This window comes from Micropterus dolomieu, linkage group LG17 (assembly GCF_021292245.1).
Source record: "Micropterus dolomieu isolate WLL.071019.BEF.003 ecotype Adirondacks linkage group LG17, ASM2129224v1, whole genome shotgun sequence".
In the NCBI taxonomy this organism is placed as follows: Eukaryota; Metazoa; Chordata; class Actinopteri; order Centrarchiformes; family Centrarchidae; genus Micropterus; species Micropterus dolomieu.
In genome coordinates, this window is record NC_060166.1 from 11,361,594 (window position 1) to 11,379,571 (window position 17,978).

At 40.3% G+C, this 17,978-nt stretch overlaps 1 protein-coding gene across 3 annotated transcripts in view; it reads right to left on the bottom strand.

Annotated features, from left to right (window-relative positions):
• Positions 1–17,978, bottom strand: part of LOC123985620 (limbic system associated membrane protein) — a 520,828-nt gene that overhangs the window by 108,220 nt on the left and 394,630 nt on the right. Inside the window, exon 1 of one of the 3 annotated variants that reach the window (XM_046073302.1) lies at positions 3,632–3,829. The exons of the other annotated variants lie outside the window; for them this stretch is intronic. Coding sequence (XP_045929258.1) covers positions 3,632–3,723 — 92 coding nt within the window. The 5' untranslated portion in view covers positions 3,724–3,829. Of the gene's footprint in view, positions 1–3,631; positions 3,830–17,978 lie in introns of those variants that run through there. 3 annotated transcript variants of the gene reach the window in all.

Here is a 17,978-nt window from a genome sequence, read left to right on the forward strand (position 1 = left end):
GTTTCAACATTCCTCAGAATGTAAAGACAGATAAGCGGTATGAAAACCTTCCAGCTGTGTTTTCCTCTGCCGTTTTTGCTGCAGCGGTCTGTGTGACGGCGGGAGCAGAGGGCTCTGTGAGCGGGCGGATGGCCGGCCTCACACGCTCCTCCCGCGAGTTGGCGCAGGCTTCCCCCGCAGCCACTTGCGGAGCTCCTCAACTCCTCAACTCTGAAGCCCATTTTTGTTCCGCCATCACTTTTCGTACCTTTTCACACGGAGGTGAAACAAAAAAACCTACCTGGAAGCAGGTACAGGTACAACTTTTATAAAATGGAAAACCAAACAAAGTCGAGTCGAGCTGGTACTATGCAGTAGAAAAGGGGCTTAATGTTAAATAACAAAGACTGTTCTAACTTTGGCAGAAAACATTGTGTCCATGGGAGAGCCCACAACTCATAATAAGAAGAAAATACGTTTTCAGGGCCTTTAATGGTATTACTTTAAGCATCTACTTTAGATTTAGTTGATGCATTATCCTAGAATAGACATACCCACTTGAATGTGTTGCTGACTGGAAGACAGTTTGCATTTAAATGCTTCAGTAGTCCTGGCGAACGCACGAGCTACAAGGGACAACTATGGAGCTGTGAATACAATCTTTGCTTATAACTACACATCCTGTCTATTTGGAAGAGAGGACAAACTTCCTGTTGACCAACTACAAAATCAATGGAGAGTGTAGCCATGGCAACAATAAAACATATTAGAAAGCTAGCATATTTTTTTTCCTTTCCGTGGGGTATAATCATCATTAGTCCTTGACAGATTTCAGAATGTGCTCCATGAACTCAGCATGAATCCCAATGCTGTTAGAAAGGTCTTTCATAGCACTTAGCACCAAGGATAACTCACCACTTCAAGTGGTCCCCTGAGCCTGTTCAAGGCTAACCAATGTTAACAAACACTGCGTGCCACACAAGGCTTGAATGTGCTTGAAGCATAAAAGGTCTTGACTCTGTCAGTTCCTAAGAGGTTTTCTTAAAATGATCTTTAATTACTCACTTTATGCTGAGTTGGCATCTGTCTACTGATCAAATAACAAGGAACCAAATGGACTTTGACATGTAGATGTTGATCTCAGTGTCCACAGCGCCCTAACACAATCTTTCATAACAGGGAGGCTGTTCCAGTACATTTCAGGCTTTTAGACTGTGATCTCATCCGCATCACAATGCATGATGATAATGAAGTGTAAATCCATTGATTCATTGATTCATTCATTAAGTTATTCATGCGGCAAGGCACAGCCCCAGCAGTGCTATTAGGTTCTGCTGTTAAACTCATTGCCGCAAAATAATGATATTTTAAGACCATAATTTAGACTCAGTAGGGGACTCATAAATTAATGCAAATAAATTATTATCTTATCTTTGACCTAAATTGCACAGCAGAGACCTCAGAGATAACCAAATGTAAGAAGCTTGTCTTTTTAGCACCTTGTGACTTACTGTAAACACTAAAACAGAGGAGAAATTAACTATGGTCGAGAATAAAATGCCTCATGGTCCCAAGCCCTTTCATTTGTGGCAGCAGGTGTGCCACCACTCAGAAGGCCTCATCTGCACACTGAGAGATAGGCAAGAGTGAAGTGAAGATTCTGGGTAATGATCCAGCGATGCGTTATTATAATAACAGCCCGGGAACCTTTTCTGAGACTGTATGAACACAGACAATCTAGCAGATTCCCTTTTAATTGCTTTCTCTTCTGTGCTGGGCAATGAGAAAGGGGGGGATAGTGGCACTGATGGAAAGCGGGAGGGGGAGAGTTTGTCTTGTTCCTCAGAGCAACTGTTTCAACAGATAATTCCCAGCAACCCTGACAGGGAAAAGGATGAGAGGGAGCAGGAGGAAACAGGAGGCAGAAGAATGTGTTTTTCTGGGCTTGAAATCATTCCTACTTTTTGCCTTCTCCTGCCCATATCCATGAGAGGACAGACAGGGAAAGAAAGCTTGGAGCTAGTAGTCATGCCAAAATACTCAACCGACACTGGAAAATAAACATGCAGAAGACTGTAATTTCATCACAGCGGTGGTTCAATAACAAAAGGAACTATGCCACTGTTGTAAAAACCCGACTCTGTGAGGGAGGAAATTAGCCCCTGGCACAAACAAGGATTAGGATGGTTTTTAGAACATTAAAAGAAAATGCCACACGCTGTTTGTCTTTTCGCATAGTACTACTTAATGCAACAGCGCTGCATCACCAATAAACACGATGAATAGTTGCTGCCGGTCCACAGCTTTTGCCAAGGCCATGGTTTACCAAACCTGTAAACAAGGTTAAATAGACTCTTAAAAAGCCCACGCCAATTGTATATGTCTTAGTTACTGACAATTGCATTACTACTGACAATTTTACAAACATTAATGTCTTCTTTTCCCAAGCTCTGTTCATTTTAATGTACAACTTCAAACTTGCTTGATATGAAGTCCATTGTATTTAATTGTTTTTTTGTTTTTAATAATCAAAGTTGTGATGTAAGCAGGGGCTGTTCTGAGACCTGTGAGGTGGCAGCAGCAACTTTAATGTGGCTGTAGGCAAAATATTAATAACAATGTATCAAATGACAATGTGAAAGGTAGTGATGTACCCACTGATTTCCTGCTACCTGTTGTGAAAAATCCTGGTGGTCTAATGGGTGTTCCAGCACTGGAACACCCATTAGACCACCAGAGCACTTTCTACTCAAAAACTGCATTACTATCCGAGAATCACATACCACATGAGGAGTAAAAATACGCATACAACCTCTCTGGCCTACCTTCTCTATCAGGGTCAAACTCAGGATGCACATGTTTGTTGGCCTGTAGAATGTAAGAGCTTATCCACGCCTATAAAATCACCTGCATCTGCCGATAGCATTGCCACACTCCAACAGTACATACAAACAAGGCACTGGTCCGCCATTACTGTTTGAAGCAATCTAAACTCCAGCTGATTTTGATTCCCCTCCAAGTCACTTGCTTTGGTGCTCTCGCTCACATCAACTGGAAAACCCATTTTGCGGGTCCTCAGCCTGGCCAATTTCTATCTGTCACAGGTAGTGGGGAATTGACTGTGCGACATGTAGCATATCACTTTAAAGTGACAGTAAAACGGGAAATCACTTTGTGCCAGCCACATGCTCTTGTCGCCTTCCATAAGAACTTTGTTCAGTCAGAGGAAAAAGTCCTTAAAGCTAAACGTTTTGTGGGGGAAAAGATAGCGAATCTGTGCCAAGTCCTGTCCCCTTACACCCACTCAGGACACACAGTGCAAGAAGCAACTGGGTCTCACAATCGTATACTTTAAGTTGACAAACACACTCAAGTCATGAACTAACAAATGCACACGCGCGGCCATTCATGCATGCATTAACCCAAATGTGATGCTACAAACACCCGTGCATAAACACGCCACTGACTGACTAGCAGCTGCATGGCCATCATCATAACCCAAACACACACACGCACACAAACACACACAAATATAAGTACTGCATCTAACAAGCCGAGCTCTCGGAGCAGAGTGAGGAGCCTGCCATTTTGATTAGCCGTTTACTCATCCAAGACAACCGGGGATGAACTTTAGGAAAGTTTCTATATCTACACAACCACTGACAGATGATCGAATTCAATCCTGAGAAAAAAGACAGAGGCAGTCTTTTCAGCCATGGGTATCAACGGTCCTGCTACTTTCATGCATGACCCAATGCAGGTGAGGTGATTTGCTGGATTCTTAGCTTGTCATCGTAGATTTGACAGCGAGGGAAGCTTGAAATGTGACCGCAGAAAGGTGCAAAACCAAACTATAACCTGAGGAGGTATTTGCATAACCACAATTCTGTTGCTGACAGTGGCACCTTTTTTCAAAATCGAACACTACAAAACATTTAAAGTATGTTTGTTTTTTTGTTATCTTCAGTTGCTACGACTACCAAGTCAAACAGAAGAACACAAATATTAAAAGGGATATTATTTTTTTCATTTACTAGCTACAGTTTGCTACCATCAGTTAGCTTACATTTTTAATGGACACTATTTATGACTGCATAGGCATGCTGTAAAAAAAGAGCCAAACTCACAGTGTGCTGTTGGAAGATTGTGAAAAAGACAGTATATGTTTTGTGTGGAAGTGTTTGTTTCTTTAAAATGACTGTGTCAAGTTTATCGTGTATCAGCCAGTGACAGAAATGTGTGTGTACGTACGTGCGTGTGTGTGTGTGTGTGTGTGTGTGTGAAACAGAGGGACTGAAAGACAGAGAAAAATGGTTCAGGGGAGGAAGACAAATTGCAGAGGCGGTGTAACAGCAGGAAGTGATAAGTGTTTATACAGGTATATTTGCATGTAAAAGGTGGCTTGCAAATATTTTAGCGGTGCTAATGCATGTGTGCAAGCTGTGATAACCTTGCAGTGTGGGTGCTAATCTGCATTGAAGTGAGGGACGGAGCAATTTAAGGTGAACTTCCCATAACATAAAATGTCTGTGTTGTATCTGATCAAGGGTGAAGCTCTTTCTCTATCACAGACTGTCGCAGTCACTGTGTGTGTGTGTGTGTGTGTGTGTGTGTGTACAAGCATGAAAGTCGTTAATCACTTGGACAGTGCTCTGCTTCAACTTCAGTTCAAACTGTCAGAGAGGAGCAGGGACTTCACACCAAAAAATATACTGTTATTTTTACCAGGAACACTAGGAGCTGTCAGTTTATAGATTTGCATGCAGTTCTTCTGAGAGGACTGGGGAGAGCAGAGCTAGCTAACCACAATCAACTTTTTGAGACGTATTGTTTCAAAGAAAAACTGCTCTGTGATGAAGTGGCTCTGTCTGAGATGTGAACAGAAATTCATTTCATGAAACACTTTTGATTTATGAGGCTTTTCCTTGAGCCAGTTTGCTGGTGTTTTGGTAAAAAGCGGCACAGTTCATACCATGCTTCAGGGTCAGATCAAGACTTTAAACTCAATTTAGTTTGCTTATGTAGCTGGGTCAGTGTGTTATATTGTTTTATTTTGGTAAGCTTTCCCAGAACTTAATTGTGTAACATTCTTTAATATACTGTAAACTGACAGAGATGTTACCTTATTAGCATAATTGTGCTCTGACCTGCTGTAGTGGACTCCCCGTCACTGTGTGTGTGTGTATGTGTATGTGTGTGTGTGTGCTGACTGTGCCGCATTCATATTATAGGTGCGTTATGGGGTTAAGGATGTACTTACTTACTTAATCCTCATTTTCTCAATCAGCGGCTTACTATGACTGAACAGTTTTGGTTATTTCCCATCACATTTTGTCTGCGCTCCTCTGGTTTGAAGCATGAATGCAGGACAGTTGGAAAAAGGGGAGGGCACATATTTAGAGTTCTTGTGTTGCTGCGGTGGATATACTGTACCTTTTTATTATTATTCTAGGATCTAGTATCAGAAAATGTAACTTTTTTATATTTTAAATTGTCATTTACTGATGTATTTATGCCATTTATTTATGTTTTTACTGTATCCAATAATAGATGTGTAACCACTCTTAGGACATCACTTTGCAAAGTGTGCACATATTTTGTTTAAGCTGAATGGAACTCAGCCATCATTAATTTTATTATATAAGCCTCTTTCCTACAGTTCCAAGCCTTCTGTGAAAAAGGCCTATGCCTGGCTATTTAACGGCACATGACACACTTAGTGCTTGATGAGTGTCTTTATGCGCTTCTGATCAGAGACATAACTTCACATCCAACCAATAGTGAGGAACCAACCATGGACATACACAATGTGAAAAGTAAGTTGGTAAAATACTGACCACAAACAAACGAAAATAAAGGTCATGCTCCTGGCTGTGTTTCTAAGAGGTCATTACAAGTTACAAGGGTTTTCACTCTGGCTGCCGCAATGTTACTTGTTGCAATGTCTGCCTTGTTAGAGTGTTTTGTTGCTCAAAAAACTTAGATCCAAGACCAGCCAAACATCAATCCTTTTGTCTGGCATGGCTTGTACTTTTGGACTCAATAAACTGTTTGCTCGGTGGCAGATCAGCTTGAGCACTCTATGAAAAGATTTTCAAAGGGAATTTGTTGCAGTTGGTGCTGGCAGCGAGCTAATGGCCAAATCAGATCGCTCAAGTCAGAAATCCATCCTACGCCGTAGGAAATAGTCAACTAGAGCCAGCAAAGAGGGCACATGCTCTGAACTCGCCAGGCATCTTATTAGGCTGTCCTGAAAAACAACTAACTAAAACACACCTAGTATATAAACAATGTAAACTGTGATTTCAGGTAGAACTTTTTATGTTATTTAATTATTACTATTATTACAGCAGAGCATAACTGATAGATGGGTCTTTGAAATTCCCCATATTTTCTACAGTAATTTGGGCTGAACAAATACTGCAGCTAAAGAAAGAGTCCATTAATGAAAGTTTCTCAAAACTGCGGAACTCTATGCTCCCTTCCGAAAACACCTATGGCTGTTGGCCTTCCTCTCTCTGTCCAAACACAGCAAAGAGAATAACAAAAGCCAAGCCCGTTTGTTTTTTTTTCCCCCCAGTAAATGTATTTTTTTCTTCCCTACAGTACATGAAGCACTTTTAAGAGAGAGCTAGTGTCGGCCTCTGCTATGATCCTGTCCACTGTTACAGAAATACATGAGGCCTTCAAAAGAGAAACTAAATTTAGCTTCAGAAAGTGTTTTTCTTTACCGTAAACTTACCAGCAGTTGTACAGTTTGTTCATGTAACTTAGTGTGGATGCTGAGCATCACTTAAAAGTGAAGAACATTTACTATCTTTATGCACAGTCCATTAAGTGACAGATTTGAAAGCAGACTGTAAAATATATAGAAGCTAAGGACAGACAGAAAATGACTGCCACTTTAAAGACTCTCCACAAGGGGGGCATGTCAATCTTGGTCAAGTAGTTTTCTGCCAATGAAAACAACTATTAAATACAGCAGTCTCTGGACATAAATGATGTCAGTTAGCATTTATGTTGATTTATTACTGTACATTATACATCAGGTATATAACAATGGCAATCACTTTCCACAATCATTCTGCTCTAACTTCATCAAGACCAACTAGAAGAGGTATAGTAGTTCATACTTCATGTAATTACATTAGGTAAGAAGGGATAATAAATAAAGATGATGGGCCTTTGGGTCATAAAGAGAAAATTTGCAGGACCTTGGGGGAACCGATTTCTGCCTGTCACAGGGTTTGGGGAAGTTGAATGTCCTGAACCTAACCAAGTCATTTTTATGATAGTATCATAATTGGAACTGACTTGCATCTTGAAGGTAGGAAACATCTGTGCCCTTTTCGTAAATGGTGTGATAACATTATGGAAACATCAACAGAGAAAGCCCAAATTTCACCAACACTGAAGGGATAATCACATATTTGTTGCCTGGCCATGCCCAATAACAGTCCAGTGACTATGGCATCAGTGACTGTGCATTTTTGACGTAACATCTCACCTCAGACTGACAGAATAGGGTAGCAGCTTGGTAAAAACAGTATTTACACGAAAAGTAAAAAACAGTATTTAGTTTCTCTATATAAAAAAAACAATCTTTCAATAAGTTGCATGAAATAAACCAGAGTTAGTTCAAAATCAAATGATGCATCAGCTTTGTTGTGGGTTGTGCTTTGCCATACCAACAGAGTGGGCTAGTTAAGATGTCATCCTCACTCTACTCGCTCTGCTGCATTATGCATCTCACACCACGCCACCATAACAGCTGCAATTGATCTGTTGCTTGCTCTCACTCCTGGCTGCCTTTAATTTATGCTTTGCATGGAGTGATACCAGAGTCTGGGCGGCAAACTAAAACCACTTTTTCCCCCTCAATTCTTCAATGTACCTGACTTGTCTGATATAAATGTATTATTCATTCAATTTCTATCTGACCTCGGTGTTAAGAGACCAATTGTTCAGAATGAGCATCTTTCAGGCCTTTTTGTTAGAGAAGCAAGGTTTGATTGTAAGATAACATTAATCCTGAGAAAATGTGAATGTTGGAAGTGAATTCCTCTCTATTAACAACTGCTGTCACAATGTCCTTGAGGCAAATACACTTCTATGAGCTCAGTTTCCTAAGTTTTTTTTTTGCATTGCACCATGATAATCAACTTCCAGAGAGGCTATCACAAAAAACAGCCATCACAAAAAACATCTTTCTGCAGTAAATACGGTCAGAGAATAATTACAAAATGGTCACATGGTTATGCAGTTGGATCACAATGTGTTTCTCACTAGTGCACTGAAGGAAAAGATTTGAGTCATCTACCAAACAGAACATTTCAAGGCTATAGATAAGCAACAGAATACAAATGTTTCTTTTTACAGTGTACATGTTTTGTTATGATATAAAAACAATGGACGCCTGTAAAGATTCCACTAAAAGAATGGTCAAGAGGAATCATGTTTACCACATAGAGAGTCACCAATCTGGTGTTTGAATGTCTGAGTTTACTTGCCTTGGGGCCCTGAGGCGCAAGGGAGAGACATGAAACAAAGATACTATGTGAGATGAAAAAGACAGATTCATGCTGGTGTTCCAAAAACAATGGCAAGTGAGTAACTGTATTTGGAGTAATACTTACACTGCACTACAATACCATACATACTTTAGGGGACACAAAAGGTTAAGTAATGGTCAGCTAATTATTAACTAATGATTAAAAAATTAGTAATCAATGTGTCTTTACTAGTTTGTGCAGCTCGAGTTAATGAGGCGACTCGTTAAGAAAGCGGTCAGTCTGTCGATTCACAGATATTTATGAACTTATCACTACCTAATGATTCATTAATATAGTGTCTGGTCTCTAGTAACTCACGATTACCTGAGTAATAGGCAGTGGCAGTGACAGAGTTTGACAACCCCTGCTCAAACTGAAACTAAAGCCATTGGTGGCTGTGGACCACCAGAAAAAAACCACATGCAAGGTGATGAGATGAACCCGATGATTTAGGAACTGCCGTCACTGCCATAGCATATTGATTTCCTCACCAAGACGAGATGAACTGCCGCCTGGACTCTTATTATAATGGAAGAGATGTATTTATCTGCTAAGTATTCAGTTAATTTGCTAATGGCAATTTGCAGTTTTGCTTTGATGATAACTGACATTTCTAATTAGTGGTTTTCTAACACCCATAAACATCTTTCAGACACACACAATTTTCTTGACATTACAGGGATTAAAGATAAAAGGTGTGTTTATTTAAATTGTCAGCTCAAGATGCAGAAGCTACACAGGAAAACCAAGCTGATCATCTGCAATGACTGCTAAACAAAAAGTAAACCCTATACATTTTCACTGTTACTCTTGATCAAGTTGTTTATACATTGTGTGTTTGCCAGAACGCCTTTCATAGAATTGGCAATTGCCTTTTATTCAGGTGGGGAGACCACTGTGTCATGCCACTCCCCAAAAAACACTGCCTTATGAAAATTGGATCTGCATCTGCATTTTTACAAATAATCTCTGTCTGCATGAGTGTGCATAATGGCGGGTTTACAAAGAAGTCTCTTATTCTTTTATTCTAAAATACAAAAATACTCTATTTTTTCAATAGCAAACATGCTTCATCCATTAAATTTCATTGTTATTGCGCCAGAAAGTCTGGAAGTGACATCATGTTTGCTCAGTGATCCATGGGAATAGGAATAATCGACTTTAAGGGTGATTTAAGAACTGGAGTGTAAAGAGAAAACTTAAACAGCTGTGAGCTGTATCTTTAAGTGAAACTCATGTGATATTCAACGGCACCTTTATCACTATTTTGATCACAGCAACATCAAGGCAAGCCAAACACTGATTATGAGCAACCCAAAGATTCTCATCTCAAGTGTTGATCCTCAATCGATAAACTGTAGGCTTGAGGTGTCTTCTGATGTGACTCTGGCCGTGTAGGTTCAGCTTTAATGTTGTCTGCCAGCCTGAGCTTTAGCTGTGTAGCACCCTGCCAAGACATCACTGGGAGTCAGAAGCACGGATCCTTCAGTCTGATGGTTGTAATCTCCTCCCAGGCACACTATCAGTTGGTCTATTCATTAAAGGCAAATTCAGCCTAAGTCAGAGTACACAGGTTTTATTCCTGTGAATGTGGATAGTTAGAAAGAAATATCTTTCTAACCAAAAACAATTATTTTAGTGTGAGACTCTTGCAAGGATGTCCAATTTGACAGAGAATAGAGGAGCCAGTAGTGTTTATTGAGATGGGCGACTGGTTGATACTTGTCAAGTATAATAAAATGTGAACTTGGCACCTTTTTTTTGCTACTGTCAGTCCATTTATTCATCTATCTATCATCTATTGCCCAGAAAGCAATGCTGTAGTTGTCACACTGAAATGCCAATTAAAATGGCACTATAAAATCTGAAGAAAAAAAAAGTCTTTCATAAAAGTTAGAAACCACTATTTAATTTCCATACAATGGCAACATTTAGTGTCTGTGCAAAATGTGTAGTGTGAAAGGGAAAAAGGCATCCCTAAAGTTAACAATGGTTCAAATGACAATGTGCATGTCCCTTGTTGTGATAAACGACAGACAATTATCACCAAACCTCTGCCATTTTAAAGTTAGCAGGTAGCTTGTCAGACCTAAAAGGGAACGTGCCTACACTTTATAAGGTGATAATGCGTCAATGTAGTGTTTACAACTTGTTGTACTTCCAACAAATGGCCAAAAAGAAAAGGTTTAAACTAATCTTTATCAAAATTTAGTTGCCACCTGCTGATACTTTAGGAATATTGGCTACATAAATGCTCTTTGTGATATGTTGATGAAAAATAAAAATAAATTTCAGGCAGCTTTGGGGATGCCTCAACATGCATTTTTGCTAAAGCACAATAATACATAAGATCTAGATGCTAAAAAGCTGCAGAAAATTTACATGGGCACTCAGTTGGCACCATAAAGACCTCCTTCATGATCAGAACATTGTGATTGTGGATGCTTAAGGATCAGCCAAGACTTTAGAAAATATAAATACCAGGAAACATGCCTTTGTAATTTGTAATTCTTCAGATATATCTCTATGCTGACAAACAAATGGCACATTTCACTAAGGCCACAGCAGAAGCAAAAACAGCTCTTAAATATTTAGTGCGAGTGTCCATCTGCTTTAAAATCCACTTCCCGCAGTGCTGCTAATGACTTTGCTGCAAAGGATTTACTGTTTTCTCCTCTTCACTCTTGGATATTTTAAAACCGTTTGCCGTGTGAAACATTCCATGACTTGAAAGTTGTTTGCTGTTTGCTTACTGTATGTGTCATAGGTTTGATTTTCTCAGTGTAGCTCATGAATACAACACTCACACACACACACACACACACATAGCCTTTAATTAAATGGTAACGCGCTATTACAAAAGCCAACATTAGAGGCATGTTCTTGACCAGAATAGAATAGAATTTAATCCAATATCACCAATATCATCTTGCAACCAGAAAAGAGAGTTGTCTCACTTGGATGTTGGTAATCTAAAGTAAAGCCCATTCACATTCAAGTTGACTTGCAGCCCTCCTAAGTAATTACAAAGAATGTCCTCCCATGGAGAGGTAGAGGTGGTACAGGTGGAAACAGCCTGGCAATTATCCCTCGGGTGTCTCTCTAAAGTAAGTGACACAGACGCCATTTCTCGGTGTGTGGAGACCATTCCCTGGCGACTGAACTAGTTTGAGGTGCGATGCCGCTGTCAGCATTCCGCGCTGGGATCCACTTTCCATTCACTAGCTGAATTAATATCGGTGCAATGTGTGTGCATGTGCGACTGTGTGAGCAGCATCTTTGGAGTCGGGAAAAGTAGCTTTTGTCCAGAGCTCATTACCCAGAGTGCACAGCAGCTAGACATTTCTGGCATTCAGGTCTTTGGCTAATGAAGTGCCTTGTCAGAGTGTATGTGTGTGTTTGTGTGTGTGTGTGTGTGTGTGTGTGTGTGTGTGTGTGTGTGTGTACAATGCCTCACATTTAATAGTACTTTCACAAACCATTGGATTGGAAGGTGTACACATATTTTTAAAAGCCTGTACAAGGACAGTCACTGTCGTGTAAGTGCTGGATCATAAAAAGTATTCTTTTCAACCACATTTTCAACAAGATCAGCCAACTTTCACTTTACCCTCAAGGAAATCATTTAAACAATGTGTGTTGGGTTGATTGACGCCAAACAACTTTATTACAGTAATGTTTTATTAAATGTTTCTGTTCTAACAATGACAAAGACATTGATAAATGACTGTAATCCAAAATGCCATATTACCATGCACAACACCTACAACATTTCAAAGGATACTCAATTATTGAAGCTGTCTTTGAAATGAACTTCCAGAATAGGTGACAGCATAATTTCCATGCTGTCTCATGATTGCAGCATAGTTGCATCACCACATTTGTATTATATCATATTTATTCGCTCATCAAACCCACACTAGACAACATATGTGCAGTCGCCAGTGGTAAGGTAAAAAACCTGTCTATCCTACAGCTCCTGGCCAAAAAAGGGGGGAGAAAATCTGTTGCTTTTTTTTTTCCAGACAGAATTTACATCTCTAAATGCCTAAAAAGAAAACTTCCAGAGGCTGTGACAGCCCTCCCCGTACAAAACGCAGTAGGCACAAAGTGATGTTTACATTCTCCTGTCTGCGCTGACATGTGGGAGGGAAGTTAACCGGTGGTGGTCTCCAAAATGAATGAGACGCCCAAGGCCTGCTCCTGGATAGCGGTGATCCCGAGCTCCCTGGTCTAGCCGCTACAAAGGTGTGTAGTTGTGCACCTCGGTGTGTCTGCGTGTGGCTGTGATGTGTTACAGCGCTTCAGGGCTTGTTTTTCTGTCAGTGCAGACAGAAACTTGAAAATGTCAGGATGTTTCCCAAAAGTACACCAAATATATGCTTGTGATTTTCCTGCAACTGAATGCATGTAAAAAAAAATCATTAAATAGGAAATGTTGACAAGTATACCATATGCTTTATGGGGCTGCAGGTGGCTTGTATGTACAAGTAAGAAGAGTGATGTGAGCAAATAGCAGCCAGAATGTCTGGTCTAATTTGATGCAACAACTTTAATGAAGATCTAGCTGCTGGGTGTTGACAGGGAAACTGATCGCAGGTTTCAAACATTGGATGGATGTTTCTGCTTGTATCGATGGATGAATAGATGGATGGACAGAGAAACACATGACTGAATGAATGATAGACAGACATGTCCTGAGATGAATGATGGGCTGACGATGGATGGATATTTTTGTTGTGTTATGTTCGTACTGTAAGTGTACTGACAGATTGTGCTGCAACATTGCCTCACTACACCTGCCGTCCATGCTGCGCCGACAGCTGTTCATTCACCCATCATCTGCATCTGACACAAGATATACGAGCTGGAGCTAGCCTGCATTATTATAAACTTAACAGAGTTACAAGCCAGTTTAGCTGAACACTCCTGCTTGGCTCTAATCAATAATGTTAGATTGTGTTGCTGGCACACAGATGCAACAAGTGTTGGGAAATAAATGGAGCTTGTGTGTATTTGTTTGTGTTGTATTTAAATGAGTACATTAGAATATATAACAGATGAGATGTTTGTATGTGATGGTACACAACATGTTGATGAATGATTAAAACTGTATTGATCCCTATGAGGAAATTGAATCACTCATTACAGCATTACAGAGCTCAGTTAAATATCAAAAGATTCAGAGATGTTGGTATAAATATAGACAGCAGAGCAGATCATAAATAGAAAAAGACTAAATAAATGGAGAGAGTACTTTAAATCCAGTAACATTACAGTTACAAGAGCATTAGTGCTAACTACATGTATGCAGTGCAAAGCAAAGGTGTTCAGACTGCATGAATGTGCAGCTAGGTACATTTTAGACTTACGGACATAATATCACAATGTTGCATAAAGAGGAACTACGTGCCATCTACACTACCGACATTTAAAAGAGTACTCCACTGATTTAGCCTTGCACTCCTGTAACATTATTGGACTCACAATGGACACTTAAAAAAGAAAATTCCAAAATTGATGCAGTGGAGCCAGAGATATTTCCTTTTTTTATTCTACACATTCTTCTCCTTTGTCCACACCTGGCAAGCAAATGGTAAATGGAATGCTGCGCTTTTCTCCCTTAACTGACAAAGCGCTGTACAATTTGCCTCTCACTCATTGATGCCATGCAAGGCACTGGCCTGCCCACTGGGAGGAACTTCAGTGTCTTGCCCAAGGACACTTCGACATGTAGACTGAAGCCAGGGATTAAACTGCCAACCCTGTGATTGGTAAACGACCCGCTCGAACTCCTGAGCAGCAGCCACGTCTAATGTAGCCTGGAGCTGCTAGCAGAGCTGCTCAAGCAGAGATGAGGAGCAGGCTACAGAGGTTAAACTCACTTCCTTCTAACTCCACACCCCCAGATTTTTGTCACTCATAAATTTGTAGTCTTCAACCCAAGCGACATCACTTGAGGCAATTTATCAGATTTCCCGCAGCTCCCCTGAAGCCACCAAAGGCATTATGACTTATTTTCACACTTGCAGTAGTAATCCTCTAGTACTTCTAAACTTCGATGTGAAAAATTGGTGGAGTTTCCCTTTTGAGTCCAGTGACCAGGGTAGTAGTCAAATGACAGACTGCAAGGGAACTGTGTTAATGTGTGGCAAATAGGGGTATAACAAAGTTATTTAACTTATTTTGTACAGGGTTCAAGGTTAAGTATTGTTCCTGTTTAGCAGGGAAGCAAAAACAAAAGAACTATAATAGGGTAAGTTTAGGGTTCAGCAAGTTAAATATTAAGCTTGTTAAGTCCCTTTAATTCCAGCTCAAATCAAATTTAAGACCATTTTCATTTTCCCGAAATGAGCCTGAAGATTAAAAGAAGAAAACAGTATACTTCTCTGTAAACACAGACATTAGAGGAGTAAAGCAAAGACAAACCACCATGTTTTTAAGACCTCTTAAACCAGATCTCAGAAGGCACAGTCAACTACTGTATAGTATATGTTAGTCTTTCATTGTGATGGGCCATAGCTAGAATCACCCACTGTGTACAGCAATGCTCTCAATACAAATGTCACACAATCACTAAAAAAAAGATGCTTCTCCAGATTCTGGTCCAGGATGCTCTGCCTAAAGCATACAGATAACATAACCTGCCGAGGAGGTAATTTATGTTGCTGTTTGTTTCTTTGCCTGTATGTTAGCAGGATATCTCGAAAAACAAATCTATCTTTTAGAGAGATACTTTTCTCCATCTTCAAGATTCCCTCTTATAATACTCACTATGACTCTTGTCAGCTGTCTTGCAGCTGTCTTTATCTTTGCTTAAATATCCAAAACATGTACATTTTGCCTGAGTCTATCATCCCCAAACTTTTTTTTACATCCCATGTGGCAAATGTTCATCATAGTTTGTCACATAATGAAAATGTATTCATAAAGTGTATATATAACCGTGACTGTGTGTGAGTGTGTGTGTGTGTGTGGTTAAAGCTGGATAAAGCTTTGCATTCATCAACAATAATACTGAGTGAGTGAGTTGGGTTGACTGAAGCAGATTAAAGCCACTCAGCCACATTTGGGAGTTTTTGCCTTCTGAGGGCCTTGAATCTGCCAACTGCGGATAGCAGGGCTTCAAGTATGCATATGTGGATCTTTTAACAATGCTGTAACCCTCTTGACAGAGTGTTAAGTCTCTCTGTCGTTCCCCATTGCCATCTCCATCATGACTTCCCCCCCCGGTATCCCTCTCCTCCCAATAATCCCCCCTTCTCTTTCTCTTCCTATCACTCCTCTTTGTTGTCTTAATCATCACTCTTCTCTGGTGAATTCTTCTCCTTCCCCTCGTTGTGATGTTGGGGCTGTAGCCTGTAGACCCGTCGGAATAAACACAACATCCTTCTATCTATTTTGCCACAAGCCATTCCCTTATCCCCATTAGACAGGATTTAGGGGAAAGATGCCGCCAACAAACAAATGTTCCGCCCGCCTACGGACACCAAAACACATTTGCATGGACATATACACACACACACACACACACACACACACACACACACACACACATACAGTCAGACAGACACAAACAAACAAACACAAACACGCAAGTGGATGCTAAACTTTTTAACACCCTGCCTAAGGACAAGCAAACTCTTGTTTTTAGATCGTTAATGTTTAACATAAAACTAATTTTATATACATGATTCAACTGATAATCTCCATGTGCTCTAATTTTAATAATTTGTTTGTTTGCCTAATACGGTTTCTGCATTGTGCTGTGGTCTTTAATGAGCCAGCAGTATTAGTTATCCTTTTGGATTCAATTTGAGGGTGCAATGAGCCATAGTTAAACCCAGTGAGTGGACATTTTAATGTGTGTTTGTATTGTTGTACAAATATTATCATCATAGTTTTGCGCGAACTCTGCTCTTCTGAGCATGACTTTATGGAGCCAACAGTTCTTGTTATTTCTGATGTTTTTTGATGTTTCTATTCTCTTTAACGAGCTGGTAACTTTATTAACAAAAGGGAGGAACAATATAGGTGTTATTACTACCAATACAAGCTTGTGTAGAATGGCACATCCATTGGCCTACACAATCAAGCATCTGAAATAAATAACTCATCAGCTTCTGGATAACTTCAGAGTCTTTCTTATAGTCTTTGTTTTTTCTCCCGTTGGCACTGCATTTGACATCAATCAGATTTTACTCTTGGCAAGCTCATTTCAAACAAACAGTGTGGGAAGATAGTAGGACTTTCTTCTGCTCTTCTGGGAGGGGGAGATCTCTCTATCTTTCTTTTTCCTTGTCTGCCTCTCTCTCTCCCTCGTTTTCTCACACACATAAACACACACAAACAGATGAAATTAAAGCATTAGGGTTCAGCATTGAGTGCCAGGACATAACAATACTGTTTGTCCCCCCAAAATGCCATAAAGAAAAGTTAGATCAATAAGAATAGCATCACCTTTGTTGGCCTCCTCTTCTCATGCTCTTTCTCTTTTTTCACCCCAGACCACCCTTCAACACACCAACAAGAATTTTGCAAAGCCCTGTAATTTGCTTAATTACAACTCATGTTATGACCAATCCCGACCTTTTTTCAACACTTGCACATGGCAACTATGATATGGTTAAGGTTAGGTACTGTAAAGGTCACAGTTATAGCCAATCAACGGCGCTTAAGGTATAGTTATGCAATCAAAACTCTTGTCTCCTGCTTGAAAAGTCTCATGTGACCTCCAAACTCGTATTTTCCATCTTGCTACATAAAAAGCACACTACTCCTTTTGTTGCTACTGAGCGTTAGCATTGGATACTAATACACACAATGTCTTCTCTGCCTCCTAAATATGTGGAACACCCACATGTCTCCACCTTCAATCCTTCTCCTTTAGCCCATATTATTCCTGATGCACTTAAATAGCTTTGTTGCCGGCCACCATGACAGGGTAGTAAGTTGAGTGAAATGTTTTGTTCAGTGGCCTTGCTCCTGGGCTGTATCAGTCCTTCCTCCTTACTCAAACCAGAGGTGTGAGGTGCAGCTCCTTCACCTCAGGTATAGTACAACTTAATGTGGAGCACAGAGAAAAGGAAGCTCTCCTGAAGGGTGACTGCAAAGTGTTATCAGCCTAGAACCTGTGATGACAACAGAGGGAAGTGACAGAGAAGGCAGGTGGAGGGTGGGGGGTTACTGTTTCAGTGTCAATCTGTCACTCAGACTTCAGGCAGGGCAAACGATGGAGTGGAAAGTGAGACTGAAAGACGGTAGATTTAGCAAGTGCAAGGGACAGATGTCAAAGGAAAATGCAAAGGAAGGAGAGGTAGAAAGATGGAGGAAAAGAAATAAGGGAAATGGCAACTAACAATTGGAGGCTTTGATTACAAAGGGTTGTGACCAAGTGTGTAGGTGTTAGCATGTACACGTGAGTTATTGTGTGTGTGTGTGTGTGTG